This window comes from Mixophyes fleayi, chromosome 1 (genome assembly GCF_038048845.1).
Source record: "Mixophyes fleayi isolate aMixFle1 chromosome 1, aMixFle1.hap1, whole genome shotgun sequence".
Taxonomy (NCBI): Eukaryota; Metazoa; Chordata; class Amphibia; order Anura; family Limnodynastidae; genus Mixophyes; species Mixophyes fleayi.
In genome coordinates this window covers 381651574-381676496 of record NC_134402.1, presented here as the reverse complement: position 1 = coordinate 381676496, position 24923 = coordinate 381651574, and the positions used below count along the sequence as shown (strand labels likewise).

The following is a 24923-nucleotide window of genomic DNA, read 5'->3' as shown; positions in this document are numbered from 1 at the left end:
TGCATGGAATAATTAGTGAACAAGTTAACCCCTAAAGCAAACAAGAAAGGACAATAGCAGCACCTCTGGTAATCAGAGGTACTGCCGCAATACAATAATAAGGACAAAGGCAGGAGCTGCCAGGCAAAGCAGCATGTAATGCATAAGCTTGCAGGCAGATCCTGACAGTACCCCCCCTTAGGGCGGATTCCAGACGCCCGATTACCAAAAATGTCTAAATTCATCGGAATCATAGTCCACAATAGGGGGCCTGGCAGAAAAGTCCTCGTCCATGGGCGGAAAGGCAAAAGAGACCATGCCAGTTGTCAGTTCAAGCACTGCAGAAGCACCTCTCTTCTTACGTCTTCCTCTCTTACGGGACTTCCTCGGAGTTGGGACCTGAGCCAACAGGGTGGAGCACAAAGGTAGTTCTCGGACTGTAGTGCTGGGTAGTGTTGCCAAAAGCACAGGTGACCCACAAGATGGCACTGCAGGGGTTGGAGAAAACTTTTTGATTACTGCCTCAACAAACAGTTGTAAGTCCGATAGGATGGAATGATCCGTTTCAATAAATGGGTTTGCCCACTCCAAAGCTTCCCCTCTAAAATATGAAATTAGGAACAGTACCTGTCTCTTAGGGTTGTTAACAAGCTCAGGTATGGAGGGAATGTAAGAAGCAGCAAATCTCAAAAGGGCACCAAGTTGGGAAATGTGCCCCTCAAAGAAAGGCAACGGCTCAGACTTGGCACTCTCAGCAAAGGATGACTTGGACTTGGCAGCTGACCCGGACTGGGCGGCAGGCTTGGCAGCTGGCCCGGACGGGGCGGCAGGCTTGGCAGCAGGCCCGGACGGGATGGCAGGCTTGGCGGGAACAGCACTGTGAGAAGCCTCGGGGCAGACAGCACTGTGAGAAGGCTCGGGGCAGACAGCACTGTGAGAAGCCTCGGGGCAGACAGCACTGTGAGAAGCCTCGGGGCAGACAGCACTGTGAGAAGCCTCGGGGCAGACAGCGCTGTGAGAAGCCTCAAAGCAGACAGCACCAAGTGGTAACTCGGGCTGAACCGCATAGAGTGGCAACTCGGGCTGAACCGCATGGACAGGCAACTCGGGCTGAACCGCATGGACAGGCAACTCGGGCTGAACCGCATGGACAGGCAACTCGAGCTGAACCGCATGGACAGGCAACTCGGGCTGAACCGCATGGACAGGCAACTCGGGCTGAACCGCATGTACAGGCAACTCGGGCTGAACCGCATGGACAGGCAACTCGGGCTGAACCGCATAGACAGGCAACTCGGGCTGAACCGCATAGACAGGCAACTCGGGCTGAACCACATAGACAGCTTGCAGGCAGATCCTGACAGGGTTGAACATGCAACACTCACTGAAGGAAAGTACGTACATCTAGTAATGTGGCCAAATGACGTTGAAAGAAAATGGATAGTGCCAAGACCTGCACCTTTAGCGAACTGTGTCGCAGCCCAGTCTCTAAATTATCCTGAAGAAAAGCAAGAAGTCTGGCTATTCTGAAAGACCCAGGAGTAAACAAGTTTTGCTCACACCATTGGATGTAGATCCGCCACACCCTGTGATAAATCCTTGCCAAAACCGACCTTCTAGCTCTCATCGGGGCCTCCACTACTCTAGAAGAAAACCCTTTGGCTCTCCAGAGGCCGGCTTCAACAGCCACGACGTTAAAGTCAGCCGAGGTAAAATCGGATGATGGAAAGGTCCCTGTCTGAGAAGATTGGGTCTGAGGGAACGGCCACAGACTGGTTCTTCTGCCATTAACAATGTTGCCTGAGAATCCATGGAATCATTGGAATAGGCGGGAAGAGAGATACCAATTGGAACTCCCACTTCATGATCATCACATATACTGCAATTGCCTGGGGATACTTGGCTCTTGCACAGAATCTTAAAACCTGGTAATTGTGTCTGGATGTCATTAGATCCAGATCTGGTAGACCCCAACTCCGGACCAGCTAATGAAACACCTGAGTGTGCAGCTCCCATTCTCCCGGAAGGATTGCATATCTGCTTAGATAATCCACTTCCAGTTGTTCACTACTGGAATAAACATTGCTGAAAGTGCTGGAATGAAGTTCTCAATTCACAAGATCTATACTGCTACCTGCATGACTCCTGCGTTTCTTGTTCCTCCCTGTCGATTTACATATGCCACCGCTGTGGCGTTGTCGGATTGGAGGCGGACTAACCCACCTTGAAGGAGGAACTACGCTCCCTGGAGGGCTAATATCATGGCTTTTAATGCGAGGATGTTTATGGGCAGAAGCGTTTCCTTGGCTGTCCAAAGTCCTTGAAGACGAAGATGGAGAACAACCGCTCTCCAGCCCTTCAGACTGCTATCGGTGGTCACCAGGATACAAGACCACGGGGCAAAAGATTGGCTCGTTATCAGATGTTCTTGAACTAGCCACCTTTTCAGAGATTGCCAAGTCTCTCTTGAAAGTCTGATCCGCTGGGTCTCCAGATGAAGAGGGGAGCCTGAACACTGTCTCAGTAGATCCCATTGGAAGATATGAGAGTGGAACCGACTATAAGGGAGGGTTTTGAATGTTGATACCATTAACCCCAGAACCCTCATGGCCAAGTGCATGGAAGGACAAGGGTAATTTCGGATTGATCGTACAGAGAGTTGCAGCGATTGAACTTTATGTTCCGGGGGAAAAGTCTTCTGAACAGTGGTGTTTATGATGAGGCCTAGGAACATCATCCTCTGTGACGGCACCAACTGGGATTTTGAATAATTGATTATGCAACCATGCAGCTCCAGAATCCAAATAGACAGCGTCAGATGCTGATTTAGAAGGGGACCTGATGAAAAGTATATTGTCCTAATACGGAACAATGTTTAACCCCAGAGCACGTAAATGTGCCGTCATAATTTTTGTGAAGACTCTCGGGGCGGTGGAAAGACTGAAAGGGAGCACCTTGAACTGAAAATGGGATCTTCTGACTGTAATATGAAGGAGGGACTGATGACCCTCCCAAATGGGAACATGTATATAAGTGTCCTGAATGTCTATAGACACCAGAAATTCCTGGGGTTCCAATCCATTGATCAATGAGCGGCCTAATTCCATCCGAAACTTCTCCACTCGAAGGTGTTTGTTTAGGCTCTTGAGGTTTAGAATTGGCTGAAACGAACCGTCTGGTTTTGGAAACAACAACAAATTTGAATAGAACCCTAACCTTTCTGAGATTCCGGGACCCTGCAAATAACCCCTGCCAATAGAAGAGAAGCGACTGATTGGAGCATCGCCCGTCTTTTTTCTACCTCCTGAGGTAAGGGAGTGTGAAAAAAAATAATGAGGAACAGGACCAACTATTTCTATAAAGTAAACTCTGGACATGATCCCCAATATCCAATTGTCTTGGGTGGACACTGCCCACTGATCCTTGAATAATTGTAGAAGACCCCCTACCCCCGCAGCCGTGAGGAAAGGGGAGATCCAGTCATGTGGAAGGCTTGTCTGACATCTTGGAATTTGGATGTCTCTTGGAGTAAGAACCTCTACCCTTTTGCGACTGTCCTCGGGTTGCAAGGGGTCGGCTCCTATTGGCGGCCCGGCCCCTATAGGCTGCGTTCCCACGTAAGGATGGCTGAAAGGACCAAAACCGCGGAGTTCGTGAAAATACTTCCAGTTGCTTGGCTAATCATATTGTCCAGTTCTGGACCAAAAAGAACTGACCCAGCAAATGGTAAAGCTTCTAAGGATCTCTTTGATTCCCCATCTGCATCCCATGAATGAAGCCAAACTGTCCTCCTGGTTGCCACTGCTGATGTAGACACCGAAGAGGAGATGGAAGCCGCATCTTGAGCCGCCTCGTAAAGATAACCTGAAGCTTCCTTTAGGTAGAGATCTAGGGGATATAATTCAGAGTCCTGCAAACCTGCGGCTGATTGATCAGCCCAAGACTCCTTAGCTCTGGCCATCCAAGCAGACAAGAATAAGGGTCTAAATGCGGTGCCAGCCGCAAGAAAGACCGTTTTGAGGGACTCTCTATTTTATGGTCAGTAGGGTCCTGAAGAACCGTAGAGCTGGGTACTGGGAAGGTTGTATGCCGTACCAACCTAGCCACTGGAGTATCTACCCTAGGTAATTGCTCTCAGCGTGTAACTTCTTGCTCCTGCAGGGGGTAAAGTATAGCAAATCTGCGAGGAACTGGAAATTTTCTGTCTGGTTGTTTCCAGGCAGATTCCGCTATTTCCGCTGAAGGTGGAAAGCAAATAGTTTTAGGTTTCTTGCATTTGAATAATCCCTGATCTGAGAGGCCCAGGTCCTCTGATTCCACAAGATCCAGGGTCTGACATACCGCACCAAGTCCTGAATTCCCTGGTTTCTACCATTCTCATCCCAGTCTCCCCGCTGGGTAAAATTGGAATCTTCCATCAAATTCCCTTCCTGTTTAGATGTATCCTCTGAATCAGATACAGTTAACAAGGTATGAGCAAGCTTTGAGTGTTTACCTCTGGGTGCTAAGTACCTTGGGGAATCTAGAAACTTATTCAGATGGCCCAAACACACAATGTCTCAAATGCAGAACAGGATTGATGTGGTGGTGCCCATTGTCTAGGAACACATGGAACAGGTCCAACAAGCTCAACAGAGGGTGTATAATAGGAACACCAGTGTATGTACATTTGCCCCTTGGGACAGAGTTCTGATTTTAGTGCCCACAGTAGAAAGCAAGTTTCTTGCAAAATGGCAGGGTCTGTTTGAGATCAGGGAAAAGTGAGGTTAACTATAAAGTGTATCAGCCAGGGAAGAGAAAGTCTGAGTAAATTTAACATAATAACCTAATAAAACCCTGGGAGGATAGGTTAGCCTGTCAGCTGAATCTGGCCCACCAATATCCCAACTTGCTTTAGTTCCAGAAATGAAAGTGTCAGAGGCACTGTCAGCACCCCAAAAGAATAGGGCTAAAGAGTTCATCATAAAAAACAGGGGTATATTTTCAGAGCTACCCAGCAGAATGGCCATAATAAAACATGACATTGTTACAGAACCAGAAGTCAAGGTCAACCTAAAACCAAAACCCAGCAAGAGGCTATTTCCAAGGAGGTTAAAAAATGTTTGAACTCAAGGTTATAGAAGAGTCTAATATTGAGTGGTGCAGCCCTATAGTTCTAATCCCAAAACCAGATGGCATCCTACACTTCTGTAACAATTTCCGTAAGATGAACGCAGTGTTCAATTTCGATGTCTACCCCATGCCCGATATGGATGAGTTAGATAGATATCTCACCACACAAAAGGTTATTGATAAGTACCCTTGACTGATATGACACTAAATAGTGATGATGACCGATAGCGCAAAAGAACAACATGCTTCTCTGTTTTAGAAGGGCTCTATCAGTATGTTACTGTTTGCATTACATGGGGCCCCAGTAACCTTCCAGCATGCAATGGATACAATTTTGAAGCCCCACAAACAATATGCAGCTGCCTGTCTGGATGATGTTGTGATTCACAGCACGAATTGCGACTCTCACCTAGATAGGGTTCTAACAGTGTTGGACTTATTCGGAAAGGCAAGGATAGCAACTAATCCAAATTTTTTTTAGCAATGAAAGAGGTTAGGTGCTTGGGATTTTGGCTATCCAAAACTGGCTCTGTCCTGTTAATGAAAAACAGGTGAGAGTCTGTATTAGATTTTTTCAGAGGAGTTTGTTGTGCAGACAGATGCCTCAAATGAAGGGGTAGGTGCCGTATTGTCCCAAAACAGAGATGGTGAAGAGCACCCTATAATTAACCTTAGTGGAAAGCTCAATGAGCATGAGAAGATGTACGCCTTTGTAGAAAAGGAAGCAGTGGCTATTAAATGGGCATTAGACACTCTGAGGTATTACCTCTTGGGTAGACAGTTTAAGCACGTTACGGGTCATACCCTGTTAAAGTGGATACTGTGTATATACAGTGGTTGGACAATGAATTAGGAATAGTGAATATATAATAAATATATTATGATTTATATTCTATGATGTAAACATCAAAATAGTTTAATTTAGGCAATTTATTACCATATTGCTCCACCAGGTGGCAGCACAACTTGGCTGAATCTTCCCGTAAAACTATGCTGTTTTATAAGAAGATTAAACAGAACAGTTTTATGGGGAAACTGAGCAGTCGTAAAATTAAGCCCAGGCAGGACAGACTGCTCAAGAAAATTGCAACAGAGAACCAAAAATCGCTAGGAAAACATGTGATGATGATGTGGAAGGGAGCAGGAGCTAACATTTCTTTAAAAACTATTGAAAGGTGCCTTGCAGAGATTGGGTTTAGAGCTTGACGATCAGTCAAGAAACCGAAAAAAAATTGCTGACCCCTCTTCTAGATCAAAATAAGCTCATACAAAACCTCCTCTTCATATAGTGAAGTAAATGTAACTTTGTGATGATATTTTGTTGGGGAGGGTGTTGAACGAATCTGCTCAAACAGGCCATCTGAATTCCAGTTGTAGTTAAGTGTCTCCAACAAAGAAGCAGTGCACCCCACAAAGTAGTCATAGGGGCAGATTTAATGCGGCAGTGGGATTTGACTGATGTGAGTTCTCTGTACAGCGCTGAAGAATTAGTGGCGCTATATAAATAAATGATAATGATGATCTCTGCTGATTTTTGCTCAAAAATTACTGTAGTAATGGAAATAATGTGCAGCCGGATTGTTCTAAAGAAAGAAATAGTGCATAGTTATCTCCAATCTCTGATAGCAATACTGAATTGCATGCATTACACTGATACTATACCAGGGAAAGTCATCATGGAAATGTCCATGGTTAAAGTGTTTGAATGTATTTGCGTACAGGATTTTAGTATATGATTTTAGAAATTGGATTTTTCATTGAGATTGGTCCTTGGAGCTTGAAAAATTAATTGACTTGATTTACTGATTTGAATTTGGAAGAAAATTTGCTGTTTCTGTGGTCAAGTAAATTTACATTACAGTCCCTAAGAAACAACATCTCACTTTTTGAATTTTGAGAAACAAGGATGCCCAGAAGGTTTATCATAGCAGTTAGTGACTGTACAGAGGTTTTACAAGCTTCATAGGTACCAGCAATAAAGATCTAATTGGTGAAGAGAAGGAACATTTTCCCAATTACGTATTTAAATTCAGATGAACGACAGAAGTTACATATCATTGCAAAAGGAAAACCACACTGAATAATACACATCCTCCTCTTTTTGTGCTCTTTCCTAAAACCAAACAGAAAAATTCTTGAATGGCAATAGATCTACCCCCAAATTTGGGGCTCATCCATGTTTCTGTAAGAATTATGACTTTAAGCATATGCATAAAGTACTAAACTCTTCATTTGTCCAGTTTAGGAATTAGATTGCGAATATTTTCACGAGTAACAGAGAACCCCTTTGGGAGCTTGAAAAGGAACACAACAATATTGGCATTTGGATAAGGGAAGATTTGCTTCAACATCACCTGCCAGAACCAGCAACAGAATAAATAAAAGTGTAAAGGATTTGTTAAAAAGTGGAAATATAGCAGGGTAACTATAGAAAGTCTAGACCTGAGATAATGGGTCTGTAGTAGAGAAACAGTGGTTAGAAAATGACATTGCAAAAAAGAAACAAAAATATAGCTAGTAAGAATTTCATAAATATGTATGAGGAAAAGTGAGACCAGGGGCTAGATTTACTAAGCTGCGGGTTTGAAATAGTGGAGATGTTGCCTATAGCAACCAATCAGATTCTAGCTGTCATTTTGTAGAAGGTACTAAATACTACCAGCTTAGTAAATCTAGCCCCAGAGGTTTGGCAAGTAAACGGTTGGTGAACAATATATGGATTGTGAGCATCTGTGCAGAAGAGATTCTAGAAGCAGACATGAAAGGGAAGTGTTTTATCTTGGAGCTGCTTTTCTAGGTACAGATGTTTAATGCTTACTATTCTTGTAAAAAACCCAAAATGAAAACATACTTTGAGAAATAACACACCTTGCAAAAAACTCTGACCTTCCTAAGGGAATCTTATAATGGAAAGAACTGTGTTCAATGTCTATGAATATCTCCTTAGTAACATATTACACAGGGTTGCAATAAAGTTCCTAAACTAGCAAACAAGTATATAGATCAGCACAGCAGATATTAGACCAAAATGCAGAATAATTTAATCTTTTATTCAAGGCTGTGTTACATATATTTACCATATACTAGATCAAAATATAACAGTGTTTTCACGGCTGCACGCTTTACCACGGGACCATATGTTTTATCATAATCTTGAACAAATTTTAATAATATCCTTTGACAACTAGTCTAACTCTGAAACACTCTTTGTAATGTCTCCATTAGTGTTGTATTTAAGTTTTCAGTGTACATTTATATGTAATCACTTTTGGTAATTGGGTCAATAGCCATGTTTAACTTTTATGCAATGATTCAATTTCTTCTTGAGTTGCCATTTCCAATTTCTTTGATTCTTCCTTTAGCAGCTTGTGATGGGTATGTGGTGCAAGAGACACTCTACATGACTGATGCCAGAAGAGATAATATAGTAAGATTGTACGCTTGTACCTCTCTGTGTGTCTGTATTACCCAGTGTTGTTGTATTGCTGTGTTTGTTCACAATTGTAAAGCACTATGGAATTTGCTGGCGCTATATAAATAAATGTTGAGGATGATCAATGGTATGTGAAGATTAAACTTTATTTCCACAGAGATGTAATTCACAGCTTTGAACAGCAGGTGTCATTATAAGTCCAACCACACAGTTTTAGGCACTGTTCCCCTTTGCTTTTTATACCAGTGTTTCAATAAGCAAAATAATAGTTTTTACACAGTGTTCTCAATCACAGGTCTCTCAACAGGTTTACAATAACCAGTTTGAAGCTGCAGTGACTGTTTGTGATGGTGGTACCAGAGTACATTTTTACCCTCTGCAGCCTCCCAGTAAAGAAGCAATCCCATGAAAATATAAGGTGCATGGGTTTTTGTTCGCATAAATCACTGTGACGGGCTATAAGAAGAATCTTGGTATCTAGCATTTTGCCATGGTTTGTTTCTTCAGGCTGCTATTAATGATTTCTAATTCTGCACAGTGCCATGGGCCACCATATTTTGTATCGTCAAGAGAGATTTTGAAAAGGAGCTGATTTGCAGAAAGACAACTAAGAAAAATGACTATCGGAAAAAGGTACTTAACTTGCTATTTGAAGATAAAAAAAACACCATATATGTAAGATTGCTGCTTTAAACCAATCTGCCCCCTGCCCCTGTTGTACTTAGTTCTCTGTGTTTTCTGCTTGTTTATCCTCTCTAGGTTCTCCTGAAGTTTTCTCTGTCTTTTTTTTCATTCTATTTCTGCTTTCCTTCTTTCTCCTTGTTTGCTGGTTGCTCTGTTTTTCTCTCTTGGTACTTTTTATTTACTTTACTTTCTCTCCTCTCCTTTTCTCTCTATTGTCTTGTGTCTTCCACTCATAACATACTCTACTCACCGATGGTCCAGTAAGACACCAGGATCCCAGCAGACACAGCATATCCCACTCCCACTCCCAGTGTTTGTTCAGTTTTTCTGTCCCTGCAGAGTCACACTCCACAGTCAGATGGCTAAGCAATAGGAAATTAGTGATTACCTATTGCTGCAGCTTCTCTGGCTAGCCAGCAATACCTACAGAAATCGATAGGAGCATTATGGCGATAATTACTAGTTGGACGATCTCTTTCCAAGATTTAGGTTCCAATATTTCTTATGTGTCATTTTTGTATGATAATCTGCAGGGTAGTATTCCTTTTATGATCATGGTTCCTTTATGATTTCTGGTTGTTGGGGGGTGTTTTTCTGATTTACAACACTTGGCTTGATCTCCCAGTCTGGAGAGGCTTTCATTTTGGATACCCAATTGGTAAAGCACTACGGAATTTGCTGGTGTTATATAAATAGATGATGATGTGCAGCCAAGCATTTTCCATGAACTACACCGTGTTTTTTACCATTACACAGCTTGTTAGGTATAAGCCGTTACTGATTTTTATGGTAGATGATTTTGTAAGTAGATTGCTGTGGTTAGTGCTTCTCTCTAAAATGTGTTTGGAATGTTGGAGTCCATTAGCATACGGCTTGCCTTCTCTATGAGAAAAGGTGGTTCTTTATTTTTGCAACTTTTGCTCAGGTGAGTGGGGGATTATAATAGGTACGCCACTTAATTTCTTTATGATTAGATTTTTCCACGTGCCCAATCATGACTAAGATGCTGTGCACAGTGTAAAGGGGCACCTGGGTGCAGGTCTCCTTATTCTAGACACACTAGCAGCTCTTACCTTGCTGTGGTGTCCCGTGGAGGAGGGGTCAGTGCTGTAATTCACTACCCAGCACAGCTTATGCTGCTGGTCCATGATGTAGGCGGTCTGTTCAGAGTGCTAGGGGCGTCATCAGCGAGAGTCATCTGTGTTCTTAACAGAGATCCTTACCACTTGGAGCAGCAGTGGTGGGACCTTCTGTGAAGACCGGAGACTTCCTCCTCCACCAAAAACCACAGCAGGTAGGAACCTGGGTGGGAAAGTTTGGGGCGTATGCGACAAGGGGAAAATGGTTGAGAAGCATCTGTGACAAGGAGAGACTGAGCAGGCCTTATATCCCCAGGACCACGAGTCTCGACTACATTTGCATTACACGTGTGGGGTGGGGACCAGTCATACAGCCCAGGCCCCAGATAATGTTAAACCACCTCTGCTCAGGAATATAAATTGGTGCATAATTTCTGTGATCATTAAAACATACTTAAGCTTCTCTGCTCATATACTCTCCAATGTTATCAGTAGGCAGTTTTACAGATTGCACTGGAACTTTTTTAATGATGCTGCTATGTACTCCCTTAAGTTTTTCTAGAATTTTACCTTTCAGCCTAGATAAGTATTATTTGATTTCCAGTTACATAAAAACTTGTTTCCAGGTGAGGTTACTGTTCGCATTGGCCTGCACACTTCACTATTGATTAGAGCTAATGAATGACTTCCTCTGCTGTGAATTGCTTTTAGGCCGCATCATCCTTGGAGATTTAGCTTTAATATATCACATGTATTTCATAAACATATTGTACAGCGATATAACTAAATCAGAAATCATGTTGTGTCCCAGGCACCAATGCAACGCATTTCTGACAAGGTGCTTGAATGTCGACATAATCTCAACTTTTGAGCTCTTTCAGGTTGCTGTCTGCTATTCTCTCAGCTAGGATTTCTGACCCATGCTGAATCACTCAATACTTTGCCTTAAAATAAAATATAAGAGTCCTGAACTGGTTAAGTTCAGCTATGGGGCTCCCCTCTAAATCTGGAAAAACATAGTACATCTTTCAGACAAATTTTTCGTCTTTTCCTAAACCTATGATACAACTTTGGCAGCCCTGACCAATTTATTTCACAGTAATACTTTCCACGTTTGTAAAGAACACTTTTTCATTTGTTGTATAGTTTAATAAGTGGAAAACAATTGTAACTAGTAATATGACTAGTTCCCCAATACACCAACTTTAAGAGAAATTTCCTTAAGGAAGTTCAAAACACCCATTACAGTAACTTAATATGCTGCTTGGAGTTATATGTGGGCAGCACGGTGGCTAAGTGGTTAGCACTTCTGCCTCACAGCGCTGGGGTGATGAGTTCAATTCCCGACCATGACCTTATCTGTGTGGAGTTTGTATGTTCTTCCTGTGTTTCCATGGGTGTGCTCCCACACTCCAAAAAACATACTAGCAGATCATCATCATCATCATCATTTATTTATATAGCGCCACTGATTCCGCAGCGCTGTACAGAGAACTCATTCACATCAGACCCTTCCCCATTGGAGCTTACATTCTAAATTCCCTAACATACACAGAGAGAGACTAAGGTCAATTTTGATAGCAGCCAATTAACCTACTAGTATGTTTTTGGGAGTGTGGGAGCACACCCATGGAAACAATTAAAGAAAGACTGGTCCATTTGGAAACATTAGCAAACCAGGAGACTGGCATTCATGGCAAAAGAAACTTCAAAAGCTGTTGCAGAAACCTATGGTGACGGTTTTGTGTACAAAGTCAGTGGAACCGCAGCAGCTGCAATACTTTAGTTATAAATAACTTCAAAACTTTATTTTTCAGTTATCTTCTGATGTGGTATTTTAGGCTAAAGGTACCTTAGTAAATAGGCGTTTAAGACTCCAAAGGGGAGACTCAATTCTGCCACGAATAGTGCGGCGTCAACAGTACTACCGTTAATATGGTCATTTTAATCTGGATTTCATCCCGCAGCTCAGGGAGCCGTGACTAAAAACCCACCGTTGAAATTACCGTATTAAGGGTAAAACTACTAACGCTGCGTTATTCTCGGCAGAATTGAATCGGCACCTTGGAATGTGATAAAATGTCTATTGACACAGTCTCTACAAATAAATTATTACAGGAACACTTTCTGTTTTTTACACTACTGACCACCCTGCAACAATTAACATCTTGGAACAATACAGAATGTGTAACTTCTATAGTTTAGAATGTAAACTTTGAATCATTTTGTCATGTCAATTGATTTGTGTGGTAATTGATATGCTTTAACTATTCTCATTACACCTATCGTTAATTTTAGTGTTTGTGGCCAAATCATTTTGACTTTGACCTCTAAATTAAAAAACATGAATAAAACCCAATAACTGCAGCGACCAAACTATACTATTAAATACTCTTCTGTTGCCCAGATCAATGATGGCCGCCCATTTCCCCTCACATCATTGCTATCTTTATACCCTACAATCAGCGTGGGTTTCACATGTCGCGTGATTGGGCTTGGCTCCTCCCTCTGGAATCAGCGGATAGACCCGGCTCTGGGGCCTCTAAGGTGTACGGGCTGCGGTTGGAGTCAAAACACTTCATGAAGTGAGCGGCGAGACAGACACCTCCGCAGAGTGTGTATCAGGACAGCATGAACTGTGAGATCAGCTTATTGTTCTACACAACTGGCGGTCTATTAGTGCGCTCTTCTGTATAGCATATCACTGTGACCAGGTATATCCACTGCCCAGCAGCACACTGCTTGTCATCCCTGGAGAACTCTAAATACAGGGATCGGTCGGGATTCTGGTTTCACATCCGTTCCTAAGCATGTCACTATTTACCTCCTTTATAAACACTCCTCTTATTCCATATATATCCCCTACAGACATAGATCGTGACCATTCTATCTGACTATATCCCCATTGCACTGGATTATAATGTCTATTTTCTTTATTTTCTAGTACGTGTTTCCGTCATAGTTTACATATATCTCTCTCTACCTACACCTGGCATGATAGAAAGCACACTAGGACTGCTGAGTGGAGGATCTTGTCAAAGGCAGATATATTTATAATTCATATAACTCAATGAAAAGCACAAGTGGAAAAATATTGCAGTTGCCCTTGTATAGGAAAGCATATATAAAAAGAACAAAAAGTAGATACATTAGACACAAGTACATATCAGTGTAGTTGTAATCCAGTATTCTGTGAAAGAGTTTGATAGTATTCTGTATTGGGGACAGGAGCGGGCTGGCAAGTTTTAGCCTGGGGGGCATGACTCCACTCAGTTGCCTATTAGGAACATTTTAGAGGATAAAATGCAGGTGACCCTGTGACCCACCTCAAGGTAGCCAACTATGGGACTGTAACGGGGGACAGATGCCCTCCCTGACGCTCAGCCCAGCTGCCCCTGCCTGGTGATACTCATTAAGACATTCACGTGGACTTAAAAATAAAGCTAAATGCTGTTTTAGCAATTGTGAATAAGGAATTTGTTTTATTCAGGGTGTTTTATATGAAGGGGAAATATGTTTGATGGTACACCTGGATGATGATGTTAAGAAATATTTTGGCACACAACCTCATGGTGTATGTACTACAGGGGTGGAAGACTTTGCGTAATTCCATAGATAATATTTGCAGATTGACTCATACATCATATAGTCTGTAAATCATTGTTGCATTACGAACATATTTTCCAATGTTACTAACTATATATGTATTTTCTCTTTTGAGATTGTGTCATTGTACTAGAAACTCTGTTATGACCATCTCAACACTTGTTCAAAACTAACTACATGGCAAGGCTAAACACTGAAACAAAGGGAATTCCTGGTACACTGGCTTTGTGAGCATGAATTATCCAAAGGGTTCGCATCATTTATAATTTTTTTAACCTTTTCTGTGCAGTCAAAATGTCGCGACCTATCAGTATGTCACCGAACCCTAACACAGTACAACAGCCAGGTTCTTCCAAGTCTGGAAGAGCAAAGGGGCTCAAAGACATTCGAATTGATGAAGAAGTGAAAATAGCAGTCAATATTGCGCTGGATAGATTTCGTTTTAGTGATCAAAAAGGTAGGCTTGTTTTTAATTTATTTATTTTCTACAAAAGCTCTGTAAAATCTCATTATATTAGTAAAAATTTTATTTATTAAGAAAAATGAAATGGAAATGCCATTGAAGGGATCCTGCAATGAAAAACATGTTTTATGCCTGTCCTTATATAATTATGCAGCTCTCTTCATGTAAACACCTACATGGAATTGTATAATGCCTTTAAAGTGTCAGTAAACCCACAATGAAAACACTTCATATAAGTAAAAACACTCTAAGAAGTTTATAAATGGGCGCTTTATACTGATATACAATATGCATATTTGGTTTGCTAAAGACTGCCACAATTATGTCTCTTAAAGTGGGCAATACTGTATGGTGTGTATATTGTAGTCAAAGAAAATTAAACAAATACTTTGCTTTGGTTGTCCTTTTTTAGATTGATAAAATAATTTTATCCCCCCTCATTTTTACCTGTTTCTCATGTAACAAATGCTAGGAGAATGCACTTTTGTTATTTGGTTGAATTTATCCATATGGGAGCATATTCATTTGTTCATCATCTTGTTCTCAGAATCATCACATACGTTTACAATGTGGCCACACATGATATACCAATTTGTATACACCAGGTTGTTCATCAGTCCGAATGACTGCATCATGCAGCTCTAGAGCACCAGCCACTGATTGTACACATGAAGATTGCACTTATCAGCTGAGTGGCCTACCATTTGCTTCCAATTAGATTCTGATTGGTTAACAGATTGCTTTAGCCCCAAACATGGAGCAGTGTTATAGTACTTTGGTTTTCTGAACTAATTGCTTTGCGGGTGACCAGTTTTCAAATTTGTTTAGAAATTCTTACCATTGATCAACACAAAATACTATGTAATGTGAAATGGAAAAAAAAACTACAGCCGTAAAGATTCTTCTTAATTGCAAATAAAAATAGACACTGTGATATTTAAGATTCACCCCTCTTTGTTTTGGTACTAGAAGCACCATTAGCTGCATATACAGCTTTTAGTATTTGAGAAAGTCTTTTCCAGCTTTGCACAACTGGACACTGCAATTTTGAGCCATTCTTTTCAAAATTCCATAAAAAGTCTTACATAAAATTGAATGGACACAGCAATTTCTAAGTCATCCCAACAGGTTCTTAAAAGAATTAGATCTGGGCTTTGACTGGGCCACGCCAAGATATTTATTGTTTTATCCAGTGTAGCTTTTGATGTATGCTTTGGATCATGTGAAGTTTTTGCAAGAGTGATTTTCTTTTTGATACTCCCCATATTTGTGAAGTGCCTGAGTTGTATCATGTCATATTTCTCCCATATCTGCCAACAGTTATGTGAGAAGAGCACTCTGAAAACATTTTGATGTGAAGCCAGTTCTAGACAAATGCCACATTCTCTCTATTTCCTTATGATGGACATGACAGTGCAATGGGGGATATTTAGTCTTTGAAATTGTCTGCATCTTTCCGATGACTGGTATTTTTCAATAACCTATTGTTAATTTACTTTGAATGTCCTATGGTCTTCAATTGTAAAGTGCTATGGAATCTGCTGGCGCGATATAAATAATTGTTGATGATGACCTATCACAGACAAGTGTTTTTTAAAACAAAAATCAGTGGAAGCACTTTAATTAGGCACATGGGGAATACAATAAATTAGGTAACCTCAAGACAGCTGATTGCACATGGGGTGAATGCTTATGCAGTAAATTGCTTTTATTGCAATTAATAAAAATCTTTAGAGTGGTGTTTTTTCTATTTGACATTACAGATTCGTTTGTATTAAGATTTCTCAAGTAAATTCATTAATTAAGAAAATAAAATGTGAAAAATGGTAAAGTTACCGTACATGTGTTATCATATCTTAAGTATTCATCCACTCGCTTTTTAATATGACTGGCTGGATGTGCGATCATGATTCGATTGGATTTATCAGCCGTTTCGTTGGCATATGAACAAACTGTTTGGACGTTGATAAGGATTGGTAATCTGTTTTGACCTGTACAATTCGCAGTTTATGATCAATTTGGTCCAAAATATCCTAATTTCCTGGCACAATTGCAGCACAGCCACCGTAGATCTGCTCACTGTGGACCTGAGTCATAACAGAGAGCAAAGGATAAAAAAAGGAGTAACTTTGCACCTTGGCAAAATCATGTTGCATTGGAGGGGGAGGTAAATTTAAAATGTGGGGACAGATTTATAGTTGAGGTAGGACATGACCTAGATCAACTTTGAGTGTAAAAATAAAGTTACATGACAAAAAAAAACAATTTTGTCTTTATGTGCAAAGTAATAAACTAATTTGTACCCCTTACATATTACCATGGTTTGTCCAGGATCAAATTTACTCCTTTTTCTTTTTTCTGCCTTACTCTCCTTAATGACTCAGGCCCAGTGTGTTCATCTGACAGACTCCAACTACACAGATGCCCCTTTGATCCGTCCATTTGTCCCATGTGCTTAATGACCAGGGGGTAAATGTATCAAGCTGAGAGTTTTCCGGCGGGTTTGAAAAGTGAAGATGTTGCCTATAGCAACCAATCAGATTCTAGTTATCATTTTGTAGAATGTACTAAATAAATGATAGCTAGAATCTGATTGGTTTTTCAAACCCGCCGGAAAACTCTCAGTTTGATACATTTACCCCCAGGTCTTTGAGACCTATCTACACAAATGTTTTGCATTCTGTGCCATACACAGCAGTTTGGATAAGTAACATGCCACACACCGACATGGCCAAGTTTAACGAGAATTGCATAAATACAGTCATCTATGCCGTTTGCCTAAAATTTGTATGCGTCAGACTAAATTGTCCAGTTTTAGTATTGATAACGCCATAGATTGTACCACATTGTTCTATGTGTAGATCATAAAATGCTGCTGCAGTAAGTGTATGTTATAAATGACTGCTTTATACGAAGAAAATCATTATTGCAGATGTGTAGTCTTCTATCTTTAAAATACAATTTTGATTAGTTAATAGCATTGTATTTACTTTTTTTGTTGAAGAAATGGAATTCCCCTCTTCATTGACCAGCACTGAGAGAGCTTTTATCCACCGTTTTGCCCAGTCACTTGGACTTATATCTAAGAGTAAAGGGTATGTTACTGAGTTTACTCTATTGTGTAAATGTTTATGCCTTATAAGGCTAAGTTTCAAAGCCAAAAGTTATATTGTGAGACAGTGAAACTTTGGTTCTGGTGGTGAGCTGAATATTAATTTTCTTGAAGTTATTGCCTTTGTTAAAGAGAGATTGTGGGCTCCTTGGCTTAGCAGTATGAGATTACAAAGATCACACTTTCCGCTAACCACATGACCTCAGTGGGTCTAAGCATGACACCTACATTTCACAGGTCCTATGTGGACCTGAACCAATAACCTAGATGAGAGTGGAACTACCTCTGCCATGCAGTAGAAGCACGCGCTGTCCGTCACGTACCAGGAAGCTGTTAAACAGTGAGTTCTCAGTGGTGCCATCTCACAGTGGGCTGACAAGAATTCACTCTATGGTTGTTAGCGTTACTGGCAAAAGTAATGCGACTTGCGCACTATTACCGTCATTACGGTAATAGTGCGCGTAAATATCGTTATTACAGTACCTTTCATGCTGGATTTCAGCTCGCGGCTCAGGGAGCTGCGAGCTGAAATCCGGTTTAGTATTACCGTAATAACGGTAATACTTTTAACCCTGCGGGGAATTTAAACAATTGAATATGCCCCTATAAAGCTTTTGCTGGTCCTGCTGTACCGCTAACGGAGGGGCAGGAGAGAGACCATGTGAACGTTAAACAGGGAAGATTTGCACCTACAGGTAAATTATTGCAGCAGAAAATACACAGAGAGCAAAGGGTCCATTGACAATACATCTAGTTACATAGTTGTTTAGGTATAAACAGGGCCGGATTAAGGGAATGGAGGCCCCTGGGCTAAGGGGGCCTCCATTCCCCCGTGAGGCCCCCCCCCCCCCGTGATCTGAGCTGCCCCCCCCCCATCCCCCGGTGAGCCGAGCCGCCCCCAAGGCACTCGCCTCCTTCTCTGGAATTGCAGTCCCTCTCCGGCGCGCTGTATGCTCTTTACTGAGGAGATCTCATGAGAGTGAGACTCACGAGATCTCCTCAGTAAGGAGACTACAGCGCACCGGGGAAGGACCGCAGTGAAAGTGCTCAGCAGCATTGATCGGGCCGGAGGCGCCCCAGCCCCCGACCGATCAATACTGCTGCTGAGTACTTTCAAGGGCCCCCTGGATGCCCGAGGCCCCTGGGCTGTAGCCCAGTTAGCCCTATGGTTAATCCGGCCCTGGGTATAAAACACACATGTCAATAGTGAGATCAAAAGGGTACAGACAATCTACAAAGGTTAGGTGTGATATGTGTGGAGAATTATGACTGGGCCACGTAGCCAACGGAGTGATTTCCCTTAGTCAGATTTGTGTTTCTGTCACATTCTTTTATATCTCTAGTGAACAAAGTACAGATAGCATTAGCAGTAGGATTCCTAAGCTGGATATAGAGTCGGTACAATTGGCTTTAAAGACAGCACATGATAAGGTATAAAGAGATCTAAACAGAATACCAATAATGTATATGTGGCATCCTTGCTCTGTAATCCAATAATTTTTGTATGCTAACTTTCTGATCATTTTAGGAATCAATGATCCTTTTTTATGCTCTGTTCACAGACAGGTTTGAACAAATTGCACACGTGTATACCACTGTGCAAACTTTGTGTGTGTATAGTAAAGTATAAATGGTAGTAACAAGCTACGTTTAAGATATGAATCATTTATTGGTGGCTGACATTTTACAGTGTTAATATTTATGTCTTGCGGAAGTGTGCACCTCTGCAAAGATGGTTTGATAAAAATACAATGTAATCTGTTGCTATAGACTCTGTTTGGTTTATTTTCAGAAAAGGTGCTAATAGGTATTTAACAATAAGAAAGAAAGATGGCTCTGAAGCCAATAGTACACTCATGTCCTGCTGTCTGACTCAAAACACAAAGCATGCCATGCGGAGCCTCATCCAGCGGTTTCCCATCACCAACAAGGAAAGGACAGAATTGCTTCCCAAAACAGAGCGGGGCAATGTGTTTGCAGTAGAAGCCGGTTAGTACTTTTTCCTTTAGCCAATGTTTAGACCCTACAAAATATTTACGGTATATATATTTTTTTCCATTCAACTGATGTAATTCATACCACTTTCCACGTTGTTAATCTCTCTTAAGGCTTTGTTGACAGAGTATATTTTGAAATAAAAAGAGATATATTATCTAGACTGCTTGGAACCCAAAGCTTTCCAGATAAGCGTTTTTACGTAATTTGGAGCACCATGCCTAAAATATTCAAAATTGCATTTAAAAATAGCCTCTTGATGCATACTCATTAAAGGGTTTAGCAGTACTTCTCACAGAGATTATAAGAGGAGGCCCCTATTGCCACTGATATAGCAAAAATATAGTGTATATTTGCAAATGCCATTCCTGAAATAATCTATAATTCTGTTCAAAGATAAAATGCGTTAAGTGATAACACTGCAAAAACATGCACAAATATGCAGTAACCATAATAACCAATCAGATGCTGGCTTTTATTCATTTTACGTGCACCGAACTAATTAGAGCTAATATCTGTTTGGTGCACATTGTTCTAAAATACCATTAAGGGTGTGGAGGAGCGTTGGCATCATGTCTGTCAAAGATTCTAAAACCTGCAGACCACATGGTCTATTTTATAAAATGTGTGTTCCCATTCCGTTTTATTTTCTTTTTACATCTTTTAAATGATTGGTCATTTTAGAAGTGTCTCCTATATGATTCTTTAAGACCTGTATTGCTTTTGTTCGTAAATCAATTAGGAACTCTTCCCTGTAGTCTATTATCACATTTCTGTTTAGAATTTTGATCTGAAGTCTGCAACAAATGATTTGTGTCTAGTTTTCTAATGCACTACTTTGTGTTGTATGAAGAGAACCGTGAAATGAGTAAGACCAGTGGCCGTCTGAACAGTGGCATTCCCCAAGTCCCGATAAAGAGAGGAGAGTCTGAATTTGATTCCTTCCGTCAGTCTTTACCAGTGTTCGAAAAACAGGAGGAAATTGTTCACATTATTAAGGACAATAAAGTTGTTCTCGTTGTTGGAGAAACGGGATCAGGAAAAACCACACAGGTAAATCTTTAATACGACTGTGTCATTGAGGATATTGAAGTAATTTGGGGAGGGAGCTGATAGCTGTTGACCATTTGACTGAGAAAGATACATAAGATAGTTATGACATCTTGCAGAAATCAAGATATAAAAACACGCAGATCTTATTATTTTTTTTATCTTGCTTGTTTCGTTGGCGGACACAGCACTAGGGGATAGGCCTTGCCAGTAAGAGGATAGATGCTAAGTAATATTAAGCTCCTCACGAACTGTACATACCCTTTGGCATAACATTAGTTAAATTTAGCTTTGAATCTATTGATCTGCTATGGCAATTTCTAGTCACTTTACTCCTTCCCCTCTGACTTTTTCTCTATGGATGGCAGGGCAGAAAACAGTCCATAGCTGCCCTCCTACCCTGCTCCTGACTTCACCCAAAAGTGCTCCTTTACTAGGGTGGCGTTGTAGAATTATAGAGTCCAGGGATATGTCTGTTGAGAGGCTGTAGCCTGGATGGGCTAAGTATCATCTTAACCCTACACTCTATGCTTTCCCTACTGCTGCTACACTGTCTCCCACAGAACTCCCACAACCCATTCACGTCTGCATTTCCTCCTCCTCTGCATGCCACTCGCTCCTCTGATTCCGGCAGCTCAACGCTATCCAGGCTTGATGGGTGGTCAGGCATTCCAGCTGCTCTGTCATCACTCCTCTGTTCTCTGTCAAGTTGGCAATGACTGTACTGGTAGGTGGCTGAACAGGAGTATAGGCAACACTGACAATGAGGCACACAGAAAAAACGTCTCGTTTATGGTCTTTATGTTGCAAAGGGTTGAGCAGGCTTTTCTTTCATAAGTCTCTCCCGCCCTGGGCCCAGTGGAAAGGTAGGCGACCATATATAACCTGTCAGCAGCCACTGCTCTCACTTCCACCCTACATAAAGCTTGGTGCCATTTTTTTGTTGGAAGAACATAGGATGGTTTGCATCAGACACTTTAACACCTGGATAAAAAAATGTTGCAAAGAGCAATAGTGTTGGATTTGTTAGTCTGGACAATGGAGCTTGGAATGATAAGATGTCCACAAGAGACTGCATCCATCATGCTGCTAGGGGAACATAGGATCTTATGAGTACTTCAAACGGTTTATTAATGATTATTTTAATAGGTAAGGGAGCTACTGAGAAAACTGTGCTGAGGGAGGTTTTATATTGGGCAGCACAGTGTCCTAGTGGTTAGCACTTCTGCCTCACAGCGCTGGGGTCATGAGTTAAATTCCTGACCATAGCCTTATCTGTGTGGAGTTTGTATGTTCTCCCTGTGTTTGCATGGGTTTCCTCCGGGTGCTCCGGTTTCCTCTCACACTCCAAAAACATACTGGCAGGTTAATTGGCTGCTATCAAAATTGACCCTAGTATCTCTGTCTGTCTGTCTGTCTGTCTGTCTGTCTGTCTGTCTGTCTGTCTGTCTGTCTGTCTGTGTGTGTGTGTGTGTGTGTGTGTGTGTGTGTTAGGTAATTTAGACTGTAAGCTCCAATGGGGCTGATGAGAAATGAGTTCTCTGTACAGCGCTGCGGAATCAGTGGCGCTATATAAATAAATGGTGATGATGATGATGTAAAGAATGTAATGAAAGCAAGTTTAATATAGGGCACTGCAGATAGGATTAAGAGTGTTTCTCGAGAAACAATTTATACACCACTAGGACATAAAGAGGAATGTTGAAGAGAGATTATACATAGGGGAAACCTCTGATCTGTTAATGAAAGGGTAGGGGGTAATCAAAGCAAATTTTAATAGGCCTGATGTGGATTGGAATCTGCCAATTGCTCAATGTGACAGGAGTTTGGATTGCTTGCATGGAGCATCCTTCAAGCTATTAGGGAACCAACATGCAAGGAAGAAATTCTAGATTTAGTTTTTACAATTGGAAATGTATCAAATGTGTCTTTAAGAGAGCTTGGGGTCTAGGGACCTACAGTCAGTGTGGTTTATGAAACTGGCAGGAGTACAGTAATACCACACTAAACTTGTTTGTTTCTCTTTTTTTAATTTAATGCTGACTTTAGTAAAATGAGAAATCATTTGTGCATACTCCTGACATTGTAGAAATTGGTTGGTGAAGTGCAATAACAATGGAATAAACTAAAATATGTATTAATAAACATAAAGCTTCTTAAGAATTAATGTTCTAAGCACTAAATCTGGCACTAAATCCCAATCTTTGGAGGATAAAACATTTAAAGCTACTCTAAAAATGTCTAAACACACAATAAAATGTGCTAAAGAACAAACATAAGATAAGACTACAGTAATTATAAAAGGGTGACAAAATGTTCTGTAAATACACTAGTGAAAGGAAAAAGAGGGAGGAAAAGTAAGGTTAAAAACTGAAGGAGATGGATATGTTGAAGTAGACCCAAAAAGAATGAAGACTGCCTAAGTAACTTTTTTTTTGCTCTGTATCAACTGTTGAAAATTCAAACAAGGCAAATAAAAGAGGGGGAATATGTCCACTACTGTACTATAGACAGACATATATAAAGTATAGCCTCAATTGTTGCTGGTATAATTCCTGGTAACTGAAGAATGGCAAATGTAGTTCCACTACACACAGAAGGCAGAAGGGAAATATTTGATTATTATAGACTTGTGAGTCTCACATCAGGAGTAAAGAAGAAATAACAATTGCTGAATATTGAGAGTAATCAAATTAAAAGGTCCATGGCAGGAGATCATGTCAAACAAATTTAATAGACTTTTTTTTTTCTTAACTCTGTCACTAAAGTGAAACATCAGGGTGGATGAGCGGATGAAGCATATTTAGATTTTTTGCAAGGCATGTGTTACAAGTGAATGTTGTCAGCTCCACTTAAACTTAGAGGGTCTGATTCATCTTCTGACATAAGCCCCTTTGTGTGCCGAATCTTGCGTGAAATAGCTATAGCTATAGTATAATAGCTATTATAACTGTATTTCATACACAGAGTGATGCAACCACTACAGGGCCTTCAAACTATAAAAGTATAGCATATAACAAAAGTATAATATTAATAGAAATGAATCATAAAATTTCAGATTCATTTTCTAAATCATATGCATATGTATATGTGTGTATGTATATGTATATTCTACTATATAAATGCCTAGTGGCGTGTGTGAAAAAAAACAAAAAAACAAGCTGCAGCGCCACCTGCTGGGCAGAGTTATACACTGACCTATATATTTCTTGAAGGAGAAGTGACAGTTGGGAGTGGTTGGTGGTTGCCGGGGGTGACAGTGGGGAGTTTTTAACACCTTAAGTAGCTTGATGAAGATGAAGGATGAGGTGATGGAGAAAAATGATGAGGTGGTGACACGTGGACAAAACCACGTTAAAAAAGGGCGCTTGCGACGGGAAGTAACGCTCTTCCCCTGAGGAGGCCTGGGCTAGGCCCAAATGCATGACAAGAACCTTTTTAACAGCTTAAGTAGCTTGATTTGACTAGAATGCATGAGTATCATGCACGGGTTAACTTGTGTGTGTGTGTGTGTGTGTGTGTGTGTATATATATATATATATATATATATATATATATATATATATATATATATATATATATATATATATATAATGTATTTCAACTGTAAGAGCTATGCAGTCACATCCAAGTGCATTCATTCTTTGTATACATACTGTACATGGCATAAGTTACAGGGCTTCAACAAATTTTACTAAGTTATATAAATGGGCACATTATATTGTATGCAAAGTACATGGAAGTAAAAATACACAAACAATAAAAAATATACAAAAATGTCTAACAGATTTATGAAGACGGAGGGAGTGTATAATTGTATGCATCGTTTCCATTTAAATATTTGCATTCAGATTGCATGAAAAATGGATGAAACATTCTAAGGAAAATGTCCTAAATTCTAATTTACCTTAAACTCTGATTCTTTCTTAGATCCCTCAGTTCCTTCTTGATGACTGCTACAGAAATGGAATCCCGTGTCGAACATTCTGCACCCAACCACGACGCTTGGCTGCAATTGCTGTTGCTGAAAGGGTTGCAGCTGAAAGGGGAGAGAAAATTGGTCAATCTGTTGGTTACCAGATTCGCCTAGAGAGTCGGTATGATTATTTCCTTCCTCTTAGACTGTTCTGCGAACATACTCATCTGATTTATCTGTAAAATGAAATGGCCATGTTTTACTGGCCATTAAGAATAAAAATGATGGTACCTTTTCTATATATAGGTACTTTACATTGAAACCTTACATTTTTAAAACAATATGAGTGATAGATGAGAATTTTTCCATAGAATCAGATGCTTCAATTTTTCTATTACAGTTTAGAAAATGGAAGCAACTGTTGCTGTGAGCAATGTGGAACAGTTTGTAGTTAAATCTGTGATAGGATGGGTCTACTCTGCTGCTGTCCGGAG

The 24923-nt window shown here is 40.7% G+C and overlaps 1 protein-coding gene across 4 annotated transcripts in view; it reads left to right on the top strand.

Moving 5' to 3' along the window:
* The first annotated feature begins 12792 nt into the window (after positions 1-12792).
* The window catches only part of YTHDC2 (YTH N6-methyladenosine RNA binding protein C2), a 100098-nt gene continuing 87967 nt past the window's right edge, over positions 12793-24923 (top strand). For 2 of the 4 annotated variants that reach the window (XM_075179678.1, XM_075179670.1), the window contains exons 1-6: positions 12795-12925; positions 14183-14350; positions 17361-17451; positions 19261-19457; positions 20317-20516; positions 24444-24610. In XM_075179678.1, coding sequence (XP_075035779.1) covers positions 12919-12925; positions 14183-14350; positions 17361-17451; positions 19261-19457; positions 20317-20516; positions 24444-24610 — 830 coding nt within the window. In that variant the 5' untranslated portion in view covers positions 12795-12918. Of the gene's footprint in view, positions 13002-14182; positions 14351-17360; positions 17452-19260; positions 19458-20316; positions 20517-24443; positions 24611-24923 lie in introns of all 4 variants that reach the window. The other 2 variants (XM_075179696.1, XM_075179686.1) reach the window with 2 other exon arrangements.